This window comes from Lactuca sativa, chromosome 3, assembly GCF_002870075.4.
Source record: "Lactuca sativa cultivar Salinas chromosome 3, Lsat_Salinas_v11, whole genome shotgun sequence".
NCBI lineage: Eukaryota > Viridiplantae > Streptophyta > Magnoliopsida > Asterales > Asteraceae > Lactuca > Lactuca sativa.
In genome coordinates, this window is record NC_056625.2 from 63,117,942 (window position 1) to 63,139,577 (window position 21,636).

A 21,636-nucleotide genomic window follows, 5' to 3' on the forward strand; every position below is an offset into this window, starting at 1 on the left:
CTAATTGGTTCTAAGCAAAGGTGGCAAAGGGTGATTCATTGTTTATCATAGTTCGATGGAGCGTGTGTTGTTTACCGGCACATCGAATAGGTGATCGTTACAATGAAGGCACCATGTGAATTTACACAGTAATTCACACCCGCTTTGTGATCCTCGGTATCCCAGTCAAAAACAAGAGGGGCATATCGAGATTTAAACATGTCATTGAATAGTTTCAATGAATCTCATCCGAACCTAGGAATTCTCAATACATTTAGGACTTATAGTTAGTTTTTTATGGTGGAGAATTAGTGAATCGTCATTCGCTTACCTTCAATTTATTTGCGTGTTGGATTACGGCATCCCTTTTCTAATATGTAAATGTTGTTGTTGGATCCTAGCCCTAATTTTTCTTATTGGGTGATAATTAGGGATTCTTATTCTAATCTATCTTTGTCCTTTCTATTTGTAGATGTCGAACGCAAACAACGCTGCTGCTAGTTCTTTCACGTTGATGAGCCTTTGCCAAAAGGTCACCTTCGATGGAACGAACTTTAGCGAATGGATAAGATACATTCGCACCATTGCTCGCTATGAGGATAAGGAGTATGTCCTAGATGAGAAGCTCGAGAAGATCAACCCTGAAATCACTACTCCGGCTGAAATCACTGCTTTTGAAACTCATGAGCGAGATGCAACGAAGGTACATTGCATCATGATAGCCACCATGAACTCCGAATTCCAAAAGTCCTATGAGGACATGTACCCGTACGAGATGCATCAAGACTTATTGGAGAGATACCACCAGAACGCGAGACAAGAGCGTTATGAGATTTTCACTAACATGATTTCCGCTAAGATGGGTCATGGAGAATCTCTTACCGTGCACCTGCAAAAGATGCAAAGGTATGTCGACTGCCTTCGCAAGTTAAATGTTGACTTTGGGGAAGACTTGGCGATCGACATGGTGCTTCACTCTTTGCCTCCGATGTACAATCAATTTAGGATGACCTACCACATGAACAAAGAGGAGGTCACCCTAAGCAAACTCCAAGGTCTCTTGAGGGTCGCTGAGATCAACTTCAAAGACAAGTCTGTTGCACCAACTCCCAATCCACCCGCTGCTCCTGTCTTGGCTATTGGTCAAGGAAAGGGAAATAAGAGGAAGGCCTCGTCTAAGAACTATCACAAGGTTAAACCCCGAGATGGTGCCTCTTCTAGTGGGACCAAAGTTGATCCCGCTAAGCCCTGCCCTAACCCTAAGGAGGCAGAGTGCCACCACTGCCACAAGATAGGACATTGGAAGAGAAGCTGCCCAGAGTACTTGCAAGCCATCAAGGAAGGAAAGATCAAGCCATCTTTTACAGGTATATACACAATTAAATCTAACGATTTTAATTATGCTATTTCTTGGGTTCTTGATACCGGTTGTGGTTACCACATTTGTTCTAATGTGTAGGGACTAAGAAGAAGTAGGGATGTGGAGCAAGGAAGGATCAATCTAATCATGGGGAACAGAAGATCGTCGCCTGTGACCAAGATTGGAGTGTATTCTTTAGTGCTTAGGAATAATTTATGTTTAGATTTGAACAATTGTTGCTATTCACCAGAAATGGCTAGAAACATCATTTCATTTCATGGTTTATATAGACAAGGTTTTAGATTTTCTTTTAATAATGAGAATGGTTCTATTTTGGCTTATCTAAATGGTGTCTTTTACTTTGAAGCTATACCATGTAATGGAATTTATGAAACTGTTGACTTAGGAAATGATGTTTTGAATATAGATTCTTCCACTAGTATGGATAAAGCATCCTTGTGGCATTGTCGTCTTGGACATGTCAACAAGAAACGCATAGCCCAACTCCAAAAGGATGGAGTGTTGGAGTCATTCGACCTTAGGGAAGATGACACGTGCGAGTCTTGTTTACTTGGAAAGATGACTAAGTCACCCTTCACGAGTACGTGTGAAAGGGGTGAGGGTCTATTGGACTTAATACATACCGATGTATGTGGACCGTTTAGATCAACCACGAAGGATGGGAACCGCTTCTACATGACTTTTACCGATGATTATAGTAGATATGGGTATATCTATTTAATCAAGCAAAAGTCGGAAACCTTTGAAAAGTTCAAAGAGTTCAAGAATGAAGTGAAGAATCAATTAGGCAGGAAAATCAAGATGCTTCGATCCGATCGAGGAGGAGAGTACCTAAGTCTTGAATTCCATGATTATCTCAAGGAGTGTGGAATAGTTTCGCAATTGACGCCTCCTAGGACACCGCAGCTGAATGGTGTGGCAGAAAGGCGTAATCGAACCTTATTGGATATGGTTCGCTCTATGATGAGTCGTGCTTCACTACCTATCTCTTTTTGGGGGTATGCCTTAGAGACTGCCGCCCATATCCTTAATCGAGTCCCTACTAAGAAGGTTGCCAAAACACCTCACGAGATGTGGACAGGGAAAGCTCCCTCGTTGGCACATATCAAGGTTTGGGGTTGCGAGGCTTTCGTAAGACGAGATACTCACAACAAGCTCGAACCTCAAAGTGAGCGATGTATTTTCATCGGCTACCTGCAGACATCCTTTGGATATCTCTTCTATAGACCGAAGGACAATGTTGTCTTTGTTGCGAGGAGAGGAGTTTTCCGAGAGCGAGAACTCATAGGCCAAGGAGACAGTGGGAGGCAAATCGAGCTTGAAGAGATTCAAGAGTCGATAGATGAAGGAACCTCTACCGGTGGCACTCAACCTAAGGAGGAAACTCCGGTTGAACCGATTGACGAATCCTTACCTCTTAGACGTTCCGATAGAGTTAGAGTTCATCCCCAGTTTTATGGTTTTCATATTACTACCGAAGGGGACACGTATATTAGTGATGGTACACTAATAAATCTTGATGAACCTAACAGCTATAAGGAAGCCATGGCAGGCCCGAAGTCTGCGAAATGGAAAGAGGCAATGGATAGCGAGATCCAATCCATGTATGATAACCAAGTTTGGAATTTGGTTGATTATGTGCCCGGACGTAAGACCGTTGGGTGCAAATGGATCTTCAAGAAGAAGACCGACGTGGATGGAAACGTACACACATATAAAGCGCGATTGGTTGCGAAGGGCTTTACTCAAACTCCCGGACTTGACTATGATGAGACCTTCTCACCATTTGCGAAGATTAAATCTATTAGAGTGATGCTAGCTATTGCCACATTTCATCATTATGAGATTTGGCAAATGGATGTCAAGACCGCTTTCCTTAACGGAAAGTTGGCTGAGGATGTTTACATGGCTCAGCCAGAGGGGTTTGTGGATCCGAAGCATCCGAATAGAGTGTGTAAGCTTGAGAAGTCCATTTATGGACTTAAGCAAGCGTCTCGCAGATGGAATCTTTGCTTCGATGAGAAAGTCAAGGAGTTTGGATTTGTACGAAGCGAAGATGAATCATGTGTATATGTCAAAGCCAGTGGGAGTATAGTAAGCTTCCTCGTTCTATATGTCGATGACATATTACTCATAGGAAACGACATCCCGACTCTGCAGGAGGTTAAGTCCTGGCTCGGGAAGTGCTTCGCTATGAAAGACCTCGGAGAGGCTTCTTACATTTTGGGAATAAGGATAGTAAGAGAAAGAAGTAAGAGACTAATTGGACTTAGTCAGAATACTTACTTAGAGAAGGTACTAAAACGTTTTAGTATGGAAAGCTCGAAGAAGGGAGAATTACCGATACAAAGTAATGCCAAGTTGAGTAAGACTCAAAGTCCGAGTACCGAAGCTGAGATAGCAGAAATGAGCCGAGTACCATACGCTTCCACAGTTGGCTCAATCATGTACGCTATGACTTGTACTCGCCCTGATGTAGCCTTCGCTTTGAGCATGGTTAGCAGATATCAAGGGAATCCTGGCAGAGCACATTGGATTGCGGTGAAGAATATCCTTAAGTACCTTTGGAGGACGAAGGAATGGTTCTTAGTCCTCGGAGGGAGTGATGACTTGAAGGTGCGAGGGTATAGTGACGCCAGTTTTCAGACCGACAGGGACAACTACCGTTCGCTGTCGGGCTGGGTCTTTACCCTGAATGGAGGAGCAGTGACATGGAAGAGTTCCAAGCAGGAAACCGTAGCTGATTCAACGTGCGAACCAGAGTACATTGCAGCGAGCGAAGCGTCGAAGGAGGCAATATGGCTGAAGAACTTCTACGGTGATCTTGGAGTTGTACCTGCCATAAAGGAGCCCATGGAGATTTTATGTGATAACGAAGGAGCGGTTGCCTTGACCAAGGAACCGAGGGATCATGGTAGATCAAGACATATCGACAGAAAATATCACATCATAAGACATCGTGTATAATAAGGACAACTCGTAGTGAAGAGGATATCATCAGAACATAACCCAGCAGATCCGCTTACGAAGGGACTGAGTAGGGTTAAGCACTTGCAGCATGCTAGGAGTATTGGGCTGAAGGATGATATTAGCATAGATTAGATAGTATTAGAAACGTGTAATAGATAAATGTAATTAACATTTGATGATTAAATAAATGAGTTTTATTTATGAGTAATGTTACTATCTTATGTTAATTGTTTAACTATTGTTTCACTTTGCATGTTTTGACTTCCAGAATAATTGAGTTTATTAGGAATAATCGAATTGTTCAAATTGTCCACAATCGTTCATATGTTGGAAGTAGATATGAATGAAGATTGTCATGAATTGGTGTGTAGATTGTCTAAATGGTGTTAGACATAGCAAAGGATTGCTGCAATGTTCATGAGTGCTTATGAACTAGTTTTGAGCATTGGAACAAACCCGCGCTTGCTGGAATCACCTTATGGAATATGATATAAAAGGGTGATCGCAAGACAATAATATCATATAGTCTTAAAACCTAGATATATGGTTTGTTATTTGTTAATTAATTGTACATTGATAATGCGAAAACGCATCAGTAACTCGATGTTATAAAACGCATTGTTGTGTATAGTTGATTAATGAATAAGTAAATGCATATAAGTCGAAGTTTATCTGTAACTTTTATCTAAGAAGGTAAAAGCGATATCTCGGCCGCTCGATGATTTGATTTGACTTATGTGCCGGGCCCGGTCAGAACTGAATTGACGTGTTCGATTAAGTTCTATGTCAAATAAATCAGAGATCGAGAAACCTAAATGCTTGACTAACCATTCCATAGGATTGTCAGCATGGTATCTAACAGAGGACTGTACGATCCCTTATCTAAAGGACAAGATTGATTAGATCAGAGTTTGACAGCGTCTTTGAGAGCTATGATTGCAAACCGAATTGTACTTGTGCATATAGTTACTAGACTTATCCAAGTGGGAGACTGTTGGAATAGTGTCTAAGGTTGCAACTATATTAGGCAAGTATTTGACCCGGTTGTGCATGGTCCTTTTGGGTTGCCTTCACCATAGCAACTTGATAGGATGATTTATTAAGAGAGAATAAATATTATTAATATATTATGAGAATAATATAAAGAATAATATTATTGTTATTTGATTAATATAAGTCATAGAATTAATTGGAATTAATTTGGTGACTTAAAGAGATTAATTAAATAAAAGGGTATAAACTGTCAATTGTTTGATAGTTAAACTTTAGACTGTAAATCCATATAGATATGGATTGGACGGATTCTAGAAGCTAAAGGATAGCTCAAATCGTCCATGAGTTATCTAAGGAATGGATTTGGATGGCCTTAAGAGAAGATTATCCAATTAGGGTTTAGGTTGTAACCCTTAAGGAGTCTACAAGTATAAATAGACGCTATGGCTAAGGGAAATCGGAACTTCATCTAAAGCATAGAAACCCTGGCCGATTTCATCCCCTCTCCTCTCTCCCAAATCATCCTCCTTGTTTTTTGGTGTTTGTAAGCCATTAGAGGAGTGACAATTGTGACTCTAGAAGCTCCAAGACAACAAGATTAACAAGGAATTCAAAGGTATGATTCTAGATCTGTTTTAACATGGTTCTTATTCCTAAATAGTCATTAGAAGTCTTGGATTCAAAGCATGTTTAATTAGAAAGCCTAGATCCAAGCATTAGGGTTTTGCATGCGCACATAGGATAGTTCTTATGGCTAAAACCCATCAGTTAAGACCACTTGGGAGTTCCAGTGGCACTCGGTATAGGATATTGGAGGGTTTCCATGGCATCCTTATATGTTTGTATGCATGACTTATAAGATATGTGTAGCTTATAGAGCTAATATGGATTATGTGATTATATGGAATGTGTGGGGTATGATCTGGGGATCTCACTAAGCATTAGCTTACAGTTTGTTGGTTGTTTCAGGTACTTCAGAGCCAAAGGGCAAGGGCCCGGCTTGATTGCGCAACATGCACTCTCTGGCGATTTTATTTGGGGACACTCTGATATATAAATAAAATGTTTGATACTGTGGATTTTGAAAACAATTGTAATTGGTATTTTATGTTCATTGGTAACAGTTTTGTTAATTAAAAATGAAAATTTTTATGGGAAAATTTGGGTTGTTACAGGAAAGTTGGTAGATCGACGCTAAGGCCGATAACTTAGTTTGTATGCATTGTATGCATGGTAGAATATGTAGTATACCGGGGAACTCACTAAACTTTATACTTACAGTTTTGGATTAAATGTTTAACAGAATGTTCTTGGAAAGAGCTCGACGGTATTGTACACTCTCATCGAAGATATTGTTTTTCGTTGTTTTGTATCTCAACTTTGTTAATCGTATGGGTTTTAAACAAATAGATGTTATACCACATATTCAAGTAAAATGCTTTTAATTGTTAACCTATTTTAAATGGAAAAAAAAATTATGGTTTGAAATTTGGGGGCACTACACAAGGGCCTTATTTTTTTTATTTTTTCACGAGCCTCATATTGGTATAGTTCAGCTCTAAAGATGGAAAAATAGATAAAGATGGTACCTGTGGTTTGCATATTTAAGGATGAGAAGAAAAAAAAGGATATATAAGGAGGGGATAAAAAAAAGTAATTGAAGTTTAAAATTAACTAGATTATAACCCGCGTTAAACGTGGAAAACACATAAAAAACATATAAATGTCTACAGATACTGCATAATAACTATTAAAAAAAAACTTATAGTTATTAGTATTATTGAAATGTGTAGAAGATACATCAAAATCGATAAATATCTATAATCCTTGAAGGACCTCTTTGTAGACAATATTTTTTGTTTTATTAGTTGAACAATATTTGTCGTCACTTATGAGTACCTTCAGAACCATAGATAATTACATTCATCTAATATGGCGAAAGATTGATGGGTAAAACATTAGGGACAAAACTTTTAGCTTTTTTTTTTCTTGAAAAAGATGAATCGTCACTTGAATCCATCACTTTGTTATATGGTTAATGTCACTTATAAAAGTTAAATATAAATATATAAACATATTGGTGTTGTGATATGCTGGAGATGATGGAGTCGGAGCTGTTGGGGGGATCTGTATGAGTATCTTCTCCTGTTATCACAGTGCAAAAGAGAGAAATGCCCATTAGTCGATGCCCGTGAGGAGTTCTCGGGACGAAGTTCTCGGGATGAGTTCTTCTGTTATCACAAGGCCTTCCTTGATACACATTACGTGTCGTGACTGCGCATCGTAAATGTGTGTCGTAAATGTGCGTCGTAAATGCGCATCGTAAATAGACGACGCGCAAAAGCGTGTCGTCTCTCGTTATGACAGGGTCTTCCTTGACACGTATTTGCGCATCGTCTGAGCGTTTTACGACTCACATTGTGCGTCGTAAAATGTTGTTTTTCTAGTAGTGACTGTCTATCTTATTCCTGTCTATATATGACTATGTATTCACAAGTCGATCGTCATTATTAGCATTGACCCCGATATGGATACGGTATGAATATAAGTCGATGATTGCATGGCGGCTAAGAGCCGATAGCGGTTAACGACAGAGTTGGTAGCAATAGTTGGTTGAGAGGCAGTAGCAGTATGGAGGTAGAGTGCTAGTGGATGATATGTATGATTATTGTGTGTATGTTAACAGGAGAGTTGGTAGATCGACGCTAAGGCTGATGACTTTGCGTATGTATGGTGGAATATGTGGTATGCTGGAGAACTCACTAAACTTTATGCTTACAATTTTGGATTAAATGTTTTTGTAAGATGTTCTTGGGAAGAGCTCGACGAGACTGTACACTATAATCGAAAATATTGTTTTCCGTTGTTTTGTAATTCAACTCTCTTAATCTTATGGTTTTCAAACAAAATGATGTTATACCACACATTCAAGTAAAATGTTTTTAATTGTTAATCTATTTAAAATAGAAAAAAAATATATATGGATTGAAATTTGGGGACGTTACGCAAGGGCCTTTTATAAATCGGCTTTGAAGATGAAAAACATATAAAAATGGTACCTGGTCTGCATCTTTTAGGATGAGAAGAAAAAAAAGGATATATAAAGAGGGGGATAAAAAAAGTAATAGAAGTTTAAAATTAATTAAAAGTAAACCACTAATCAAAAACTATTAATAATAACGTTTTATTTTACATCATCTAAATGTAAAACTACAACAAGCTGATAAACCTTTCAAATAGACAATCTCAACTACCCCTTTAAATGAATAATGACAATAGTAATCATGTAACAAATGATAACATAATAAGAAACAAAATAATACTAAGATGAAAAATGCTATTTTTGTCATTTTATGATGACTTAATATCCAGTTTTAACGGCATGTGATTATCATGCATCAAAATGAAATCAAAGGGATTGTCCATGTAACAAAATACAAAATTGGACGAGACTTGTCATTTTCATTACGCCACATAACCATTTCATTTCTGTAAATTGTAAATTAAGTAGGGGATAAAATAGCCATTTAAATATTTAATGCAAGATAGAGGCCCTGTAAAAGTCCTCGATAATGACCGCAACTTTAAAAAAAATGGACTTTATTCGAAAAACACTTAAACATAAGGGATTTTGATCCAAAAATTACGACTTTGTTCCTATTTAGCTTATTATTGCAATTTTGATGTAAATTTTAAAATGTTTTAACGGGTTTTATCTCTAATTTAAGAGTTGAATTCAGTCGTTTAGCACTTTCACGTTCACTCCACGAGAGGGTATATTCATCTTTTCTATTTCTATCTTCACATGCCATCCACACCATTTAATCCCTTTTAGTAACCGTTCAAATATGGCGCCAGTACCATATAGATTTTGTAGTTTAAACTTCAAACAAACTAGTAGAGTTTGTGATAGTTGTTAAACAATAGGATCTCCATTCCGTTTTCAACAAAGGTGGATGTTAAGATTTGATTGTTCTTCAAGACATACAATATAAGTTGACTATTTTAAGAGAGGATGAAAGGCTATCCAATTTTCAGATTTAATTGTTTTGCTTGACAACTTTTAGTTTGGTGCAATGGACAGGTGGCATTGGATTTGGTGATGGTGCTAGTGATTTCTCTGTTAAAGCGCTTCGTGCCTTGATTGATAAACATGAGAGTGTTGAGGAGAATTTTTTCAAGTGGTTGAACTCGATTCCTTTAAAGTTTAACTGAGTCGTTTGGAGATTATTTAAAAATAGGACCCATCTCTTTCAAACCTGTTGAATCATGGTGTTAATGTTCAATCCTCCATGTGCCCTTTCTGTCATATCAACGTTGAGACTCTAGATCATGTCTTCTTTAGCTATGATGTGTCGAAGGCTTTATGAAGTTGGCTTGTGGGGTGAACTGCGGTTATCAAGAACCATCCTCACTCGTGTGAGGATCTTCTGGAGATGTTGAATTCTATGGCTTCTGACAAAAGAATTCAAAAACTTAAGTTGGCGATCATTTATTCCACCTTATGGGTCATTTGGAAAACACATAATGATATTGTTTATAGGAATGTTTGGCGAGCTTCGATGCTTTTGGCGGATGATATTTGCATTAGCACATTTAATTGGATTAAATTTAGATCCAAGTTAGGTTATCTTAATTGGTCGATTTGGTGTATATCTCCTGTTACAAACGTTCTCTTATATTCGGTTTGACTCTTTGTATTTGGCTTAACTTCTTGCTTGAGTCTTTTTGTTTTGTGCTAATAATATTGCTCGTTGTTCATTAAAAAAAGTTCCGTTTTCTATCACCCCCAATCAGATGACCAATTTGAATTTGGAACATGTATTTAGAAAGGTACTAAGGAGCATGTGTTATAAAAAAAACCCAATTATGGTACCAAATGATTACCTTTAACTAAGTATCGATACATGTCAATTTTCAATATGCTATTAATTGTACTCCATAAGAAATTATACACGGGCAACAACTGTGTATCCATTACTTACTAACCAAAGCAAGTTTAAGTAATGGAGTTATGAGAACTTGAGAAGCTGCAATTTAGATTCTTAAGTCTTTTTTTTTTTTTTTTTTTTTTTTTTTTTTTTTTTTTTTTTTTTTTTAAATTTAAATGTATTTATAATTTCTATGACTTAGGCTATTTATTACGTTAAGATGATGTTTTGGATTTTACTCTCATACCATAAAGTTCTTTAAGAACAAATTATTGAAATCGTCCATATGGTTTGATTAAAATTACGAATTTGGTCCATAACTTTTTTTTTGCATTCGGACCATCCTTATAGTATAATTTTGTTGCGTTTTTCGTCCATCACACACTTGAAAAGACTATATTAGCTTTTTTCTTTTCTTTTTCAGTTTTTATATTATTTATTTATTATTTATTAATTAAAAAAACAAATTAAAAAATATATGGTCCCACCAACACACTCTTCCCTCCCCTTCCCCTCCACACTTCCCCTTCGTCAACCTCTGATCGTGTAACCTCCGGCAGCACCTCCGTTAACCTCCCATTATCACCACCATTCACATCCGAAAACCACCACCAATCACCACACCAAATTAATTGAATTTGAACCCAAAAAACAAACAAACAAACTTCATGTAATCAGAGCCGGTCCAGACGGTGGGCAACCCGGGCGACCTCCCAGGGCCCACGACTCTAGGGGCCCAAAATTTACGGGCTATGCAGTTTTTATATATAAAAACTCTTACCTAAATGATTTTTAGGGCCTAAAGTTGGTTGAAACTCAATTTAGCTCAAAATATAAACAATTTAGTTTGCTTTTTATTTCTAATTGAAAACGTCTATATTGAAGAGTAATGATATTTTTCTGAATCTTTATTATATTTGTATTTGAGGGGCCTTTTTTTTTCTTTTCGCCCCGGGCCCCATATATGTTTGGACCGGCCCTGCATGTAATCACAACCAAAACCTGAAATCCAACAAAAAAAACTTGTAACCTGTAACTAAAATCAAAATCAAACAAGAAAAAGGTTGAACGAAAGTGCCGTCGGAGGTTCCAGAAATCAAGAGCAACTAACTGCTTAATCCATCAATGAAAAGGTAATCCTACATCTGAAAACACTAACCTCGTCCTCTGATTCATCGATCTGTGTAGTTTGAGTTCATCAACAGTTCAGAAGCGATGAAAATGTGTAATGACTTTGGTCAAAGAACTGAAGATTTTCAGAAGCGGTGAGGGTGGTGGATTGACTCACGTAAGACGATGGTGGTGGTGTCTCCTATTTTAGAAAACACTTGTTTCAGTAACCGATGGTGGTGATGGTTCTAATTTCAGTAAGACGATGATGGTGGTGGGAGATTTGAGATACATGTTGAGTGAAGATATTCAATTTCAGTTCCAAAGCTTATATTACATTGCAAATCTTCGATTTGAGTTCAACATCTTATATTGCAAATCTTCGATTTTCGATTTAAGATCTCCGTCGACAATCCAATGGAGGGATGAGAGGGAAAAAAAGCACAGTGAGGGTGAGTGTTAGGTTACCGATGAGGGTTTACCGGTTTAGGGGGAAAAGATGATGGTGGGGGTTGTGGTGTGTGGTGTGCGTCGGTGTTCTAGTTTCGCCGGAATTCTGTCTCGCCGAAGATGGTGATGATTTAGGAGGTGAATAAAGGCATAGTAGTGGTGGTGAATGGCAGTAAATTGAAAGAGGTTTGAACTTAAGAAGACAAAGGGGTAGGTATGGGCCCATTATATTTTTTATTGAAAAATATAAAATTAATAATAAAAAATAAGTAAAAAATAAATTAGAGATGACAATATAGTCTTTTCATGTCGGATAGGAATAAAAAACGCAATAAAATCAAACTTTGAGGACGGTCCGGGTGCATAAAAAAAGTTAGAGATCAAACTCGTAATTTTGATCAAACCATAGAAACGATTTCAATAATTTGTTCTTATTTCTATGACTTATGTTCTATATTACATTCAAATGATAATGTGCATTTTATTCTCATATCATAGGAGAAGATCCATTGACAATCAATCCTTCGTGAGTTTTTAGTAGTAATTGCATCACATATTTTGTGTCCTTATTACTCATTTCTTAATAATTTGTTGTCATTTTTAGGAGAAGTATGGTTGGCTCATTACGGGTCTCGGGTTAGTAGTATTTTTTTAATTAAATTTCATTAATAGAATATAATAATAATAATAATAATAATAATAATAATAATAATAATAATAATAATAATATTTTAGGACATTTGTCATCATTTCAAATAGAAAAAAAGTAATTATAAAAAAAGTAAAAAGATATTTAAAGTCACTTTCTCATAATAATAATAATAATCTCTGTATTTTAATAAAAAAATAATTTTATTCTTCTTTGGACATGTATCATACTATTAAGCCTCATAATTAATGATTATTTTATTCTTCTATTGTCATATGTCACCATATTATGTCTCCTAATTAATGTATGTTACTTGTTAACCTACTGATTCTATATTTTAAAATTTAAATTTCTCACTCTGATTATATTAAATTAATAACATTAGAATAAAAATTAAAATAAAATTAATACAAATTATAAAGTGATATAATTTCACATATTTATTCAAATCAATGATTATAATTTTATATAACTAAAAAAATCTTTTAATTAATAATTTATTTAAAATAACTTACTTATAATTTTAAGTTTTTACTATAAAAATTTAATTAATTTTGTAACTCAAGAATAAACCAGTAGTAATAATAATAATAATAATAATAACTCAATATATTTTGCTCTTGGATTTTCTGATTAAGCCCATGACCATATAACGCGATTGACTTGGTGTCAAATAGTCAACTAGGACAATTCGTCAAACACCTGGCGTGTGAAATTTCCTGTGTATACGATCAATATTATTACCAATTAATTCACGAAAGGGACAACAGATACATCAAATTCCTTAGATCTGGTAATCAGCGAATGAATCGGAGGATTTAAGGACCGAAGAATCAACACATCGCTTCAATTCAATAGCCGAACACGAGTCGATACCACTGACAGTGGTGGTAGTTTCTGATTTCTTTGAAGTTTGTTGGTGGGGGATTTTGTGATTCTCGAAAAAGTCTTTTAGACATCGCTAATTAGTATTTCGTTTTATTTTGGGGATTGGTTGAATGTATGAGAAAGAAGAAGAATCTGAATCAGGGATGGGTGGAGAGATCTCGAATCTACTTCGGCCGCGGTCCTTTGTTATCTTATTGATCGGTTTAATTTTCGTCTTCCTCGCGTTCTCATCGTTCTCTCAACAGGTAATGCTCACTGACATTTGTTAGAATTGACTTGGATTTGGATCTATTAATAAATTTAAAATGGATTCAAAGGGTTTATTCTGACATCTCGACTTAGATGAAGCAGCATTTTGTGATAGGCATCTTAGAAAACAATTAGGTGCAGTTGTAATGATACAGTTTGTGAGTTAACTATTAACTATGAACTAAATACGTGAGGTCTTCTTACTATCTAATGTGATTGATGCTGGCCACTTATATGAATTAGGATTTAGGGCAGAGATTAACAGAGTTGGGGGATTTGTGATTAGGGTAATTGGTAAATCTTGTATTTCTTTTTAGTAGATAAAACAAAGGGTTCATAGGTCTGTTTTTGCTAAACTTTAGAGGATTGATAATCATGGTTTTGGCAGCAATGCACAAATGTGTCCTTAGTTTTGTTACTCTTTAGTGGATAGTATGATTAACTGTTTACCTTGTTTATGAATACTATCAAAATCCAATGTGATTAACACCTGATTTTCTTCTAATCTGTTGGTTATAACCTGATTTGTGTTTAGGAGGAAGATACAGTGGAAGAGGTCCATGAAATCACCCACAGAACATTTTTGGATGTTGATATTGATAAGCAACGATTAGGTAATAATTCCCATTGTGATTAATATACAAATGTCAACTGCACATTAGGTTCTTGACAAATGTTATGAATTTAATTTTTTTCATGTAAAATTTATCACCAACTCACCCAATTTACCTCATAACTACAGGAAGAATTGTCATAGGGTTGTATGGTGAAGTTGTACCAAAAACTGTTGGTAAGCTTTCAATATTTTTTTTATTATTAAACAGGGGACTAAATGTATTTATTACTTGATCTTTATCTAATTAAAGAAATAATTAATTCATTTTCTTTTATGCAGAAAATTTCCGCGCTCTATGCACAGGTAACTTATGCTCCCAGTAGTTTAAAATTTAAACTAGAAATTTCAGTTCACATGTTGCTGAATCCAAATATCTTTTGCAATTAGGGGAATTTGGCAAGGGTAAAAGTGGAAAACCACTCCACTATAAAGGAATACCTTTTCATCGTATTATACCCGGGTTCATGATCCAAGGTGGAGATACTGTTTATGGCAATGGGAGAGGAAACGAATCTATCTATGGTGGAGTCTTTCGTGATGAAAATTTTAAAATCAAGCACTCTCAACCAGGTTTTTTATTACATAATTATTTGGTTTTTCTTCTAAAGTATTTTCTTCTAACACTATAAGATTCTTGCAGGTATGATTGCCATGGTCAATTCTGGACCAGATTCCAATGGTGCACAATTCTTCATCACTACCGTTAAGGCCTACTGGTAAGTTCTGTCTTATTCACGTCAGTCACAGTCATAGTAACAGTAAGACAAAAAATGCAAATATTTGTCCCATCATGTACCCAAACATAATACAGTCTGATATGTTATGTCATGTCCTGTGTGGAATTTATAATTTACAGGTTGGATGGGGAACATGTGGTGTTTGGAAAAGTTATCGAAGGGATGGATACAGTGTATGCGATCGAAGGGGGAGCAGGTACTTACAGTGGGAAACCAAGAAAAAAGGTGGTTATTGCGGATTCAGGCGAAATCCCAAAGACCGAGTGGGATGTTGCATTACAAACCACAACAGCTGAATCATAGCATCGATACAATTAGCTAGATTTTACAGTTTGAGTATTATACTTTGGGATTTTCGCTAGTTTGATAATACATTTATTTGTAAGTATTTTACTTTGAGAAAAAGCTTGATATTTTTTATTTTTCTAGTTTCTATTTTTCATGCGTTTTTGAATTTTTCATGTTTTTGCCATTTTCATGTGCTTGATAAAAAAGACTTTATTTAACTATTTAAGTAAACATTTTAAATGGTACCACAAAATTAAAACCAAACGTACAGATGTGATCAGGTTTCGAATATATTTATTATTTAAAATATTTGATACAAATCTGTATGTTGGTGGGTCAACGTGGAAATTGAGAGGACAAGAGTATATAAACAAGATCCAATCGGACGCATCTACATGTGATCCATGTGGTCAACATGCAAAGCATATCTTTCTTCATCACAAACCCTAATCAACAACATCAGTTTCAGTTTCATTAACATTCGATTCGCTTTTTGGGTTTTGGAAACTTTTTGAATTCAGTCCATCAAGATTGACTACTTCAACAGAGCTTTCAGTTAGGAGAAATTGTATATTCTAATTTTATTGATGCCATGGCCAGCTCCGACGACTCCGCCGCCACCGGTAAGTCCTCCGAAGTCACTGACCCTCCATCTAAACCTCTATTATCTTCCTACATCGATGAATTCAACCAGCTCCACCATTCGCCACCACCTTCCGAATCGGACCCATCGTCGTCATCTCACTATCCGACGAATATCACTTACAACCACCAATCCCCTCGCCCCATCAAAGACATCACTTTCCTCATCCTTTTCCTCCTTTTCGTCATCTCCACTTTCGCCTTCGGTATCTTTGCTTCAATCAATAAAAACCCTAATTCTTCCTCCGTTTCTGCTTTTTCTTATGATATCAGTTCCGATTCTTGCATAAAACGCCGTAGCAGCTCAGTTATCGGGGATAGAGATTTGTTTCTTAATTTATTCCGGTCTGATTCTGATTATATCTTGAAGAATTTGATACTCACACTTGTAATTACTTTGATCTTAAGCATACCCATCTCTTTGTTTGTACTCTTTTCACTCAAACATTACGCCAAACAGTTGGTGTACGTTTCACTTCCCTTTTTCGTAATAGTCCCTGTGTTCCTAGACGTCTATTGGTTTATCACCTGTACCATTAATCCCACCTGTAGCCAAGATTTCCCTTTAGCTTACAGAATCCTAGTGCTGGTGTTTGTTCTTTTAATAATCGGGTTGATTGTGTGGATCTTCGTGATCAATTGGAGTCGAATCGAGTTGACTGTGAACATAATCAGGGTATCATCCGGCGCTTTGTCCAACAACTTAGGGCTGTTCCTCGTTCTTCCCGCATTGATCCTTGGGTTGCTCGTTTACTATGTCCCAATCGTAGTGTTCTTGGTCTTTGCAAGGTTAAACGGCGAAATTGTTCCTAGGGAAAAACAAGGGAAGGTTTTTTGCGTGTGGAAACAAGATAGTTGGGTTCCAGCTTACTTTGCATTGGCGATTCTTACGATGTTATGGTCTGCAACTGCAATGGTGGAAGCACAAGTTTATGTAATCAGCGGAACCATCGCTCAGTGGTACTTCACAAAAGACGATTCAAAGGCCAAAAAACCCATACGAAGCTCCCTGAGGTATTTCTTCCCCAAAATTTTCCAACTTTCTTAGTTTCTGTGAAGATCGTAACTTGATTATATCTTTACATACTTGTTCAGAAACGCATTTGGCCCATCATTCGGAACAATATGTTTCTCTGGATTATTAATCGGTATTGTTCGAATCGTGCGAGCTGCTGTTGATACTGCAGCAAATGAAGACGCGAGCGGCATGGTTAACCTAATTCTACGATGCTTTGTCAACGCCTTACTTTCAGCCTTCGAATTTCTCAACAAATTCACCATAAATTTTTCCGCCATAACCGGTGAAGCTTATTGTTCATCTGCTAGGTTAACATATGAACTTCTAAGACGCAATCTTCTCTCAGCTGTTATCGTACAGACTATTTCCACTCGTTTGTTGGCTGCAATCATCTTTGTTCTGTCAGCAATCTATGCAATTGTGGTTAGTAATCTGAAATCTTTATCATTTAATACAGTTTTATTTACAGTTTTACAGTTTTACAGATTTACCCCTCTTTTGGTTTTAAACGTGTACTGGGTATGTAGGTTTGTGTGATATTAAATGCGGCAAGTCGGCTAGGGGTAGATTCGTACTTTATAGCTGCAATGGCGTTTTTGGTGTTGATAGTGGTTCTTGGGTTTTTGGTGAATGTGCTGGATAATGTGATAGATACGGTTTATATATGCTATGCGATTGATAGAGATAAAGGGGAGGTGTGTAAGCAGGAAGTTCATGAGATTTATGTTCATCTGCCGATTAATAGGAATCATAATCCGGCGTATTTAAATGCTACAACTCCACTTCTTGTATGATTTTGGAAAATTTTGTTAAGTGTTTGTGTAACTTTGATTCTTTTTTGTATGTTACTGTTTTGTACCGTTGTTCCTTTGAGGATTAGTTTTGGTTTAGTGGTTGATCTTTACTAAGGAGGATTTTGTTGGATATTGTACATTTTTGGATGTCGTTGTATCTTTTTTGTGGTAGGATATAACTAAATATCTCATGGTAATCGTTTTGCAAGAGAAACACCTTTGAATTTTATAATTACTTAGGTTGCGTTTGGTTTGTAAAATCTTTACGAAGGTTTGTAAAATGTTTATGAAGGAAATGGAATCTGTCAAATGGAATGGGAAATCCATTTCCATATTATGTTTGGGTGGAAGAAAATGGAATTGAAATGATGCAAAATGACAAAATTGTTGTTTTTTTTTTTCTTAATTTTACTTTGTTATATAAGTTATATGGTAATGGTGGAGGTGGCGACGATGGTGCCGGTTGTGTTGATGGTTGTGGTGGGTGGTGGCGGCGATGATGGTGCCGGTTGTAGTGGGTGGTGGTGGCGGTAGCGGTGACCATAATGGTGCGATGGTAGCGGCGATTGTGATGATGGTGTTGGTGGTGGGTGGTGCCGGTCACAACGATGGTTGTGGTAGGTGGAGGTGGTGGTGGCGGCAATGGTGTTGATTGTGGTGATGGCTGTGGTGGGTGGGTGGTGGCAGCGGTAGCAGTGGCCATAGTGGTGCGATGGTAGTGGCGATTGTGATGATGGTGTCGGTGACAGTGATGGTTGTGGTAGGTGGAGGTGGTGGTGGGTGGTGACGGTGGTGGTGGTGTTGGTGGGAGGTGACAGTGGTGGGTGTTTGTGGTAGGTGGTGACGATGGTGGAAGCAGTGATGATGAAGGTGGGTGGTGGTGGCGATGGCGGTGGTGAAGGTGTTTGTGGTGGTAGAGGGTAATATGTTGTAACGCACACAAATTCGAGCTAGTCAATTTAGAGATAATAAACGTTAAAAATGATTTTTTGATAGAAGATTATTTAAGATAAATAATCTTAACAAAAGTTATAGTATATGTCACAATAATTTCTTACATATAAAGAACGTTGAAATCCGACTTATAACGAATAAGTTATGACTCGTTGAAGTTTTACGGATAAACCGGCACAGCTTTGTGTATCGTAAAATGTAAATTTTTGAGAAATTACTTTCTAGCCTTAGTCATAATATACGTTAAACCGAGAGCAGCAATAAAAAGAACGTCCAAATCTGACTTCGTATGAGGAATTTATGATTTTTCTAAGATTTAGCATAATAGTGCACAACCCGAAAATCGAATTTTAGATCGGTCGATTGTTAGCCAAAACAATCTAAAAGAGAATTAAAGATCTCATTAATAGGAGCTCAACGATAAAAAGTCAGTAAAAAACGGAGCTCGTATACGAAATATATGGATGAAACTTAGTTCCTACTCTTCGAGTGCGGCGAATTCGATACAGATTTGTAAATCTGAGATAGAATTAGAATTAGCCGACAGAGTCTAAATGAAAGTTGTAGTACTCGTAAATACCAATGTGTGGATATAAAGAACGTAGAAAACGGAGCCCGTACGCGGAAGATATGGACGAAACTTAGGGCCTACTCTATGATCAAACCCCTATAAATAAAGGATGAATTCTTCATATTTTCTTACACTATTCCTCTAAACTCTCTCGAGAATCCTTCTTTCTTTCTTGTTCAATTTCTCCTAATTTTAGGGTGCGATAGAGAAACTCCTTGTCGTCAAAAATGCCGACGAAAGAAGTTTTTAAAGTCGGAGTTCTGCCTGTGTAATTTCCTGGTTTTCGTTAAAAACCTGGTAACTTAAGCTACACTATTTTGTCTTCAGTGTAACTTATATTTATAGTCATAAGTTGTTATTATGAACCTATAAACAATATATATGCTAAGTATTATAAAATATAAAGTGTTATTATAATATCTTTTAACTACTCGCGGTACGGTGTTTCATATCTGACCCCTGTCTATACATAGTGGTTGAAAAATATTGTTTAACACTTATAAAACAATGTCGCTTGTAAATAGTCGCTATAAATATTAGACTAAAATCTAGCGGTAATGATATTAGGTTTCGTCGAAGGAAAATAGAATTGTTTGAAGCGAAACGTTGGCCGAGTTTGGAATCATCACTTTAACAAGTGAGTGCATAATCCCTTTCATGAATATTATTTTAATAAAAGTATTAATTAAAGTATTAAATATTTGTAAAGAGTTAAATATTTGTTAAAGAGTTTATGTGTGAGTGCATAGTCTCTTTCATGAACATGATTTTAATACAAGTATTGATTGAAGTATTAAATGTATGTTTATGTGTGAAATATTTGATTTTGCCTGAAATACATGTTAAAGAGCATATCTGATAATATATGATGATTTAGGATAAATAAAAAAACCTAAATTAATTATGAGAAATATTGGGTAGTATCTTCTTATGAGTACGAGCGAGATATACACAGAGAATAAAAATTTAAATTATGTCATTGATCCAGGAGCATGAATTAGACATAGTCATTCGTCCCTAGTCTGAGAGTATAGATTAGGCACAATCATTTACTATTAATCTGGGAGCATGGATTAAGACATAGTCAATTGTCTTTAGTCCGAGAGTATGGATAGGACATAGTTATTTGTCATTAATCCGGAAGTCTGGATTTAGACATAGACAATTGTTCCTAGTCCGAGAGTATGGAATGGACACAATTATTGATCTGAGAGCATGGATTAGATCCGGGAGTATGAATTAAGTAAAGAAATAAATTTTAAGGTCTCAGAGTATGGATAGTATCGTTGTAAGGATCGACGAGGTGGGGTAAGAGTTTCTTATATATGAAGAAATTGTATATATTGTGAGTTCTAATATATATATATATATATATATATATATATATATATATATATATATATATATATATAACACATTGTGAGATCGAAATCCTTATGTATTCACCAGGTTTTCCAACCTGACCCATTCAGTTTACTTGTATCACAGATGTCGATACGAAGCTACATTACAGTAAGATTAAAAAATGAATGTAAGGTTTGTTTATACTTATGTTTATGTATTGACGATGACTTCCCAAAGTTTTAATATAAACAAAATACATTTCTACTGAAATGCTTTGATAATATATTTATCATGTTTTCTGGAAACAAATTCCGCAATATTATTCTTTAAAATGAATACCCTGATTTTCAAATAAGCATAAATATAAATTTTAAAATGCCATTGAATTTTGGGATGTCACATATGGTAATGTTGCATTTTCTCTCATTCATTGGAATTAATTTTGTCCATCTTTTGATGGAATGATGTAACAACGTAAATTTTCAAAAACGATTTTTCATTTTTAAATCATAATTTCAATCACCAAAAACAATATCCAATAACGGTATCCAATGTCATCATAACAAACAAATCCCAAGATCTCAAATACATAAATCCTCTCAGTGTGTATGTATTATGCCGACGCCTTCCCACGGTCCTCGCTAGTACCTGAAATACATAACACCACAACTGTAAGCATAAATGCTTAGTGAGTATAATGCCACTCGAAGCTACAGTACGACCCTTCGGTCGATGTGTCTCAACGGGACCCTCCAGTCTCGTAGCTCATTGGACCCTCTGGTCCGGTCATAGCTCGTTGGAGCCTTCGGTCTGGTCTATATCGTTGGACCCTCCGGTCTGGTCTATACAATCACATAGCATACATATATCACATCATACATACTTATAAACCTAACATTTTTTCTTGAATCTCATGCATTTGAAACCCCCATTCATTTTTCCTTTCACCACATTCATTTGAAACTCCCATGACTTTTCAATTTCTTTATAATAATAATAATAATTTGGTAATTAGGTTAAATAAATATCAAATCTAAAGTGTATTCATATATAAACTAAATTTCAATATTAA

At 36.2% G+C, this 21,636-nt stretch overlaps 2 protein-coding genes across 2 annotated transcripts; both read left to right on the forward strand.

Moving 5' to 3' along the window:
* Positions 1-13,147: 13,147 nt before the first annotated feature.
* LOC111884313 (peptidyl-prolyl cis-trans isomerase CYP21-1) lies at positions 13,148-15,373 on the forward strand. The gene is made up of 7 exons (XM_023880625.3): positions 13,148-13,596; positions 14,136-14,214; positions 14,343-14,390; positions 14,496-14,519; positions 14,604-14,786; positions 14,857-14,932; positions 15,073-15,373. Exons 1-7 carry the CDS (start codon positions 13,462-13,464, stop codon positions 15,254-15,256), a joined length of 729 nt encoding a protein of 242 aa, XP_023736393.1. The 5' UTR covers positions 13,148-13,461; the 3' UTR covers positions 15,257-15,373.
* A 157-nt stretch (positions 15,374-15,530) lies between these two features.
* On the forward strand, positions 15,531-17,892 carry LOC111884311 (uncharacterized). The gene is made up of 3 exons (XM_023880624.3): positions 15,531-16,897; positions 16,979-17,324; positions 17,429-17,892. Exons 1-3 carry the CDS (start codon positions 15,834-15,836, stop codon positions 17,693-17,695), a joined length of 1,677 nt encoding a protein of 558 aa, XP_023736392.1. The 5' UTR covers positions 15,531-15,833; the 3' UTR covers positions 17,696-17,892.
* The last annotated feature ends 3,744 nt before the right edge of the window (positions 17,893-21,636 follow it).

Coding starts and splice junctions, on each gene's coding strand:
- LOC111884313 (XM_023880625.3), top strand. CDS start 13,462: ATGTATGAGAAAGAAGAAGAATCTGAATCAGGGATGGGTGGAGAGATC. Junction 13,597..14,135: donor TCTCATCGTTCTCTCAACAG/GTAATGCTCACT, acceptor ATTTGTGTTTAG/GAGGAAGATACAGTGGAAGA. Junction 14,787..14,856: donor AATCAAGCACTCTCAACCAG/GTTTTTTATTAC, acceptor AGATTCTTGCAG/GTATGATTGCCATGGTCAAT.
- LOC111884311 (XM_023880624.3), top strand. CDS start 15,834: ATGGCCAGCTCCGACGACTCCGCCGCCACCGGTAAGTCCTCCGAAGTC. Junction 16,898..16,978: donor CCCATACGAAGCTCCCTGAG/GTATTTCTTCCC, acceptor ATACTTGTTCAG/AAACGCATTTGGCCCATCAT. Junction 17,325..17,428: donor CAGCAATCTATGCAATTGTG/GTTAGTAATCTG, acceptor CTGGGTATGTAG/GTTTGTGTGATATTAAATGC.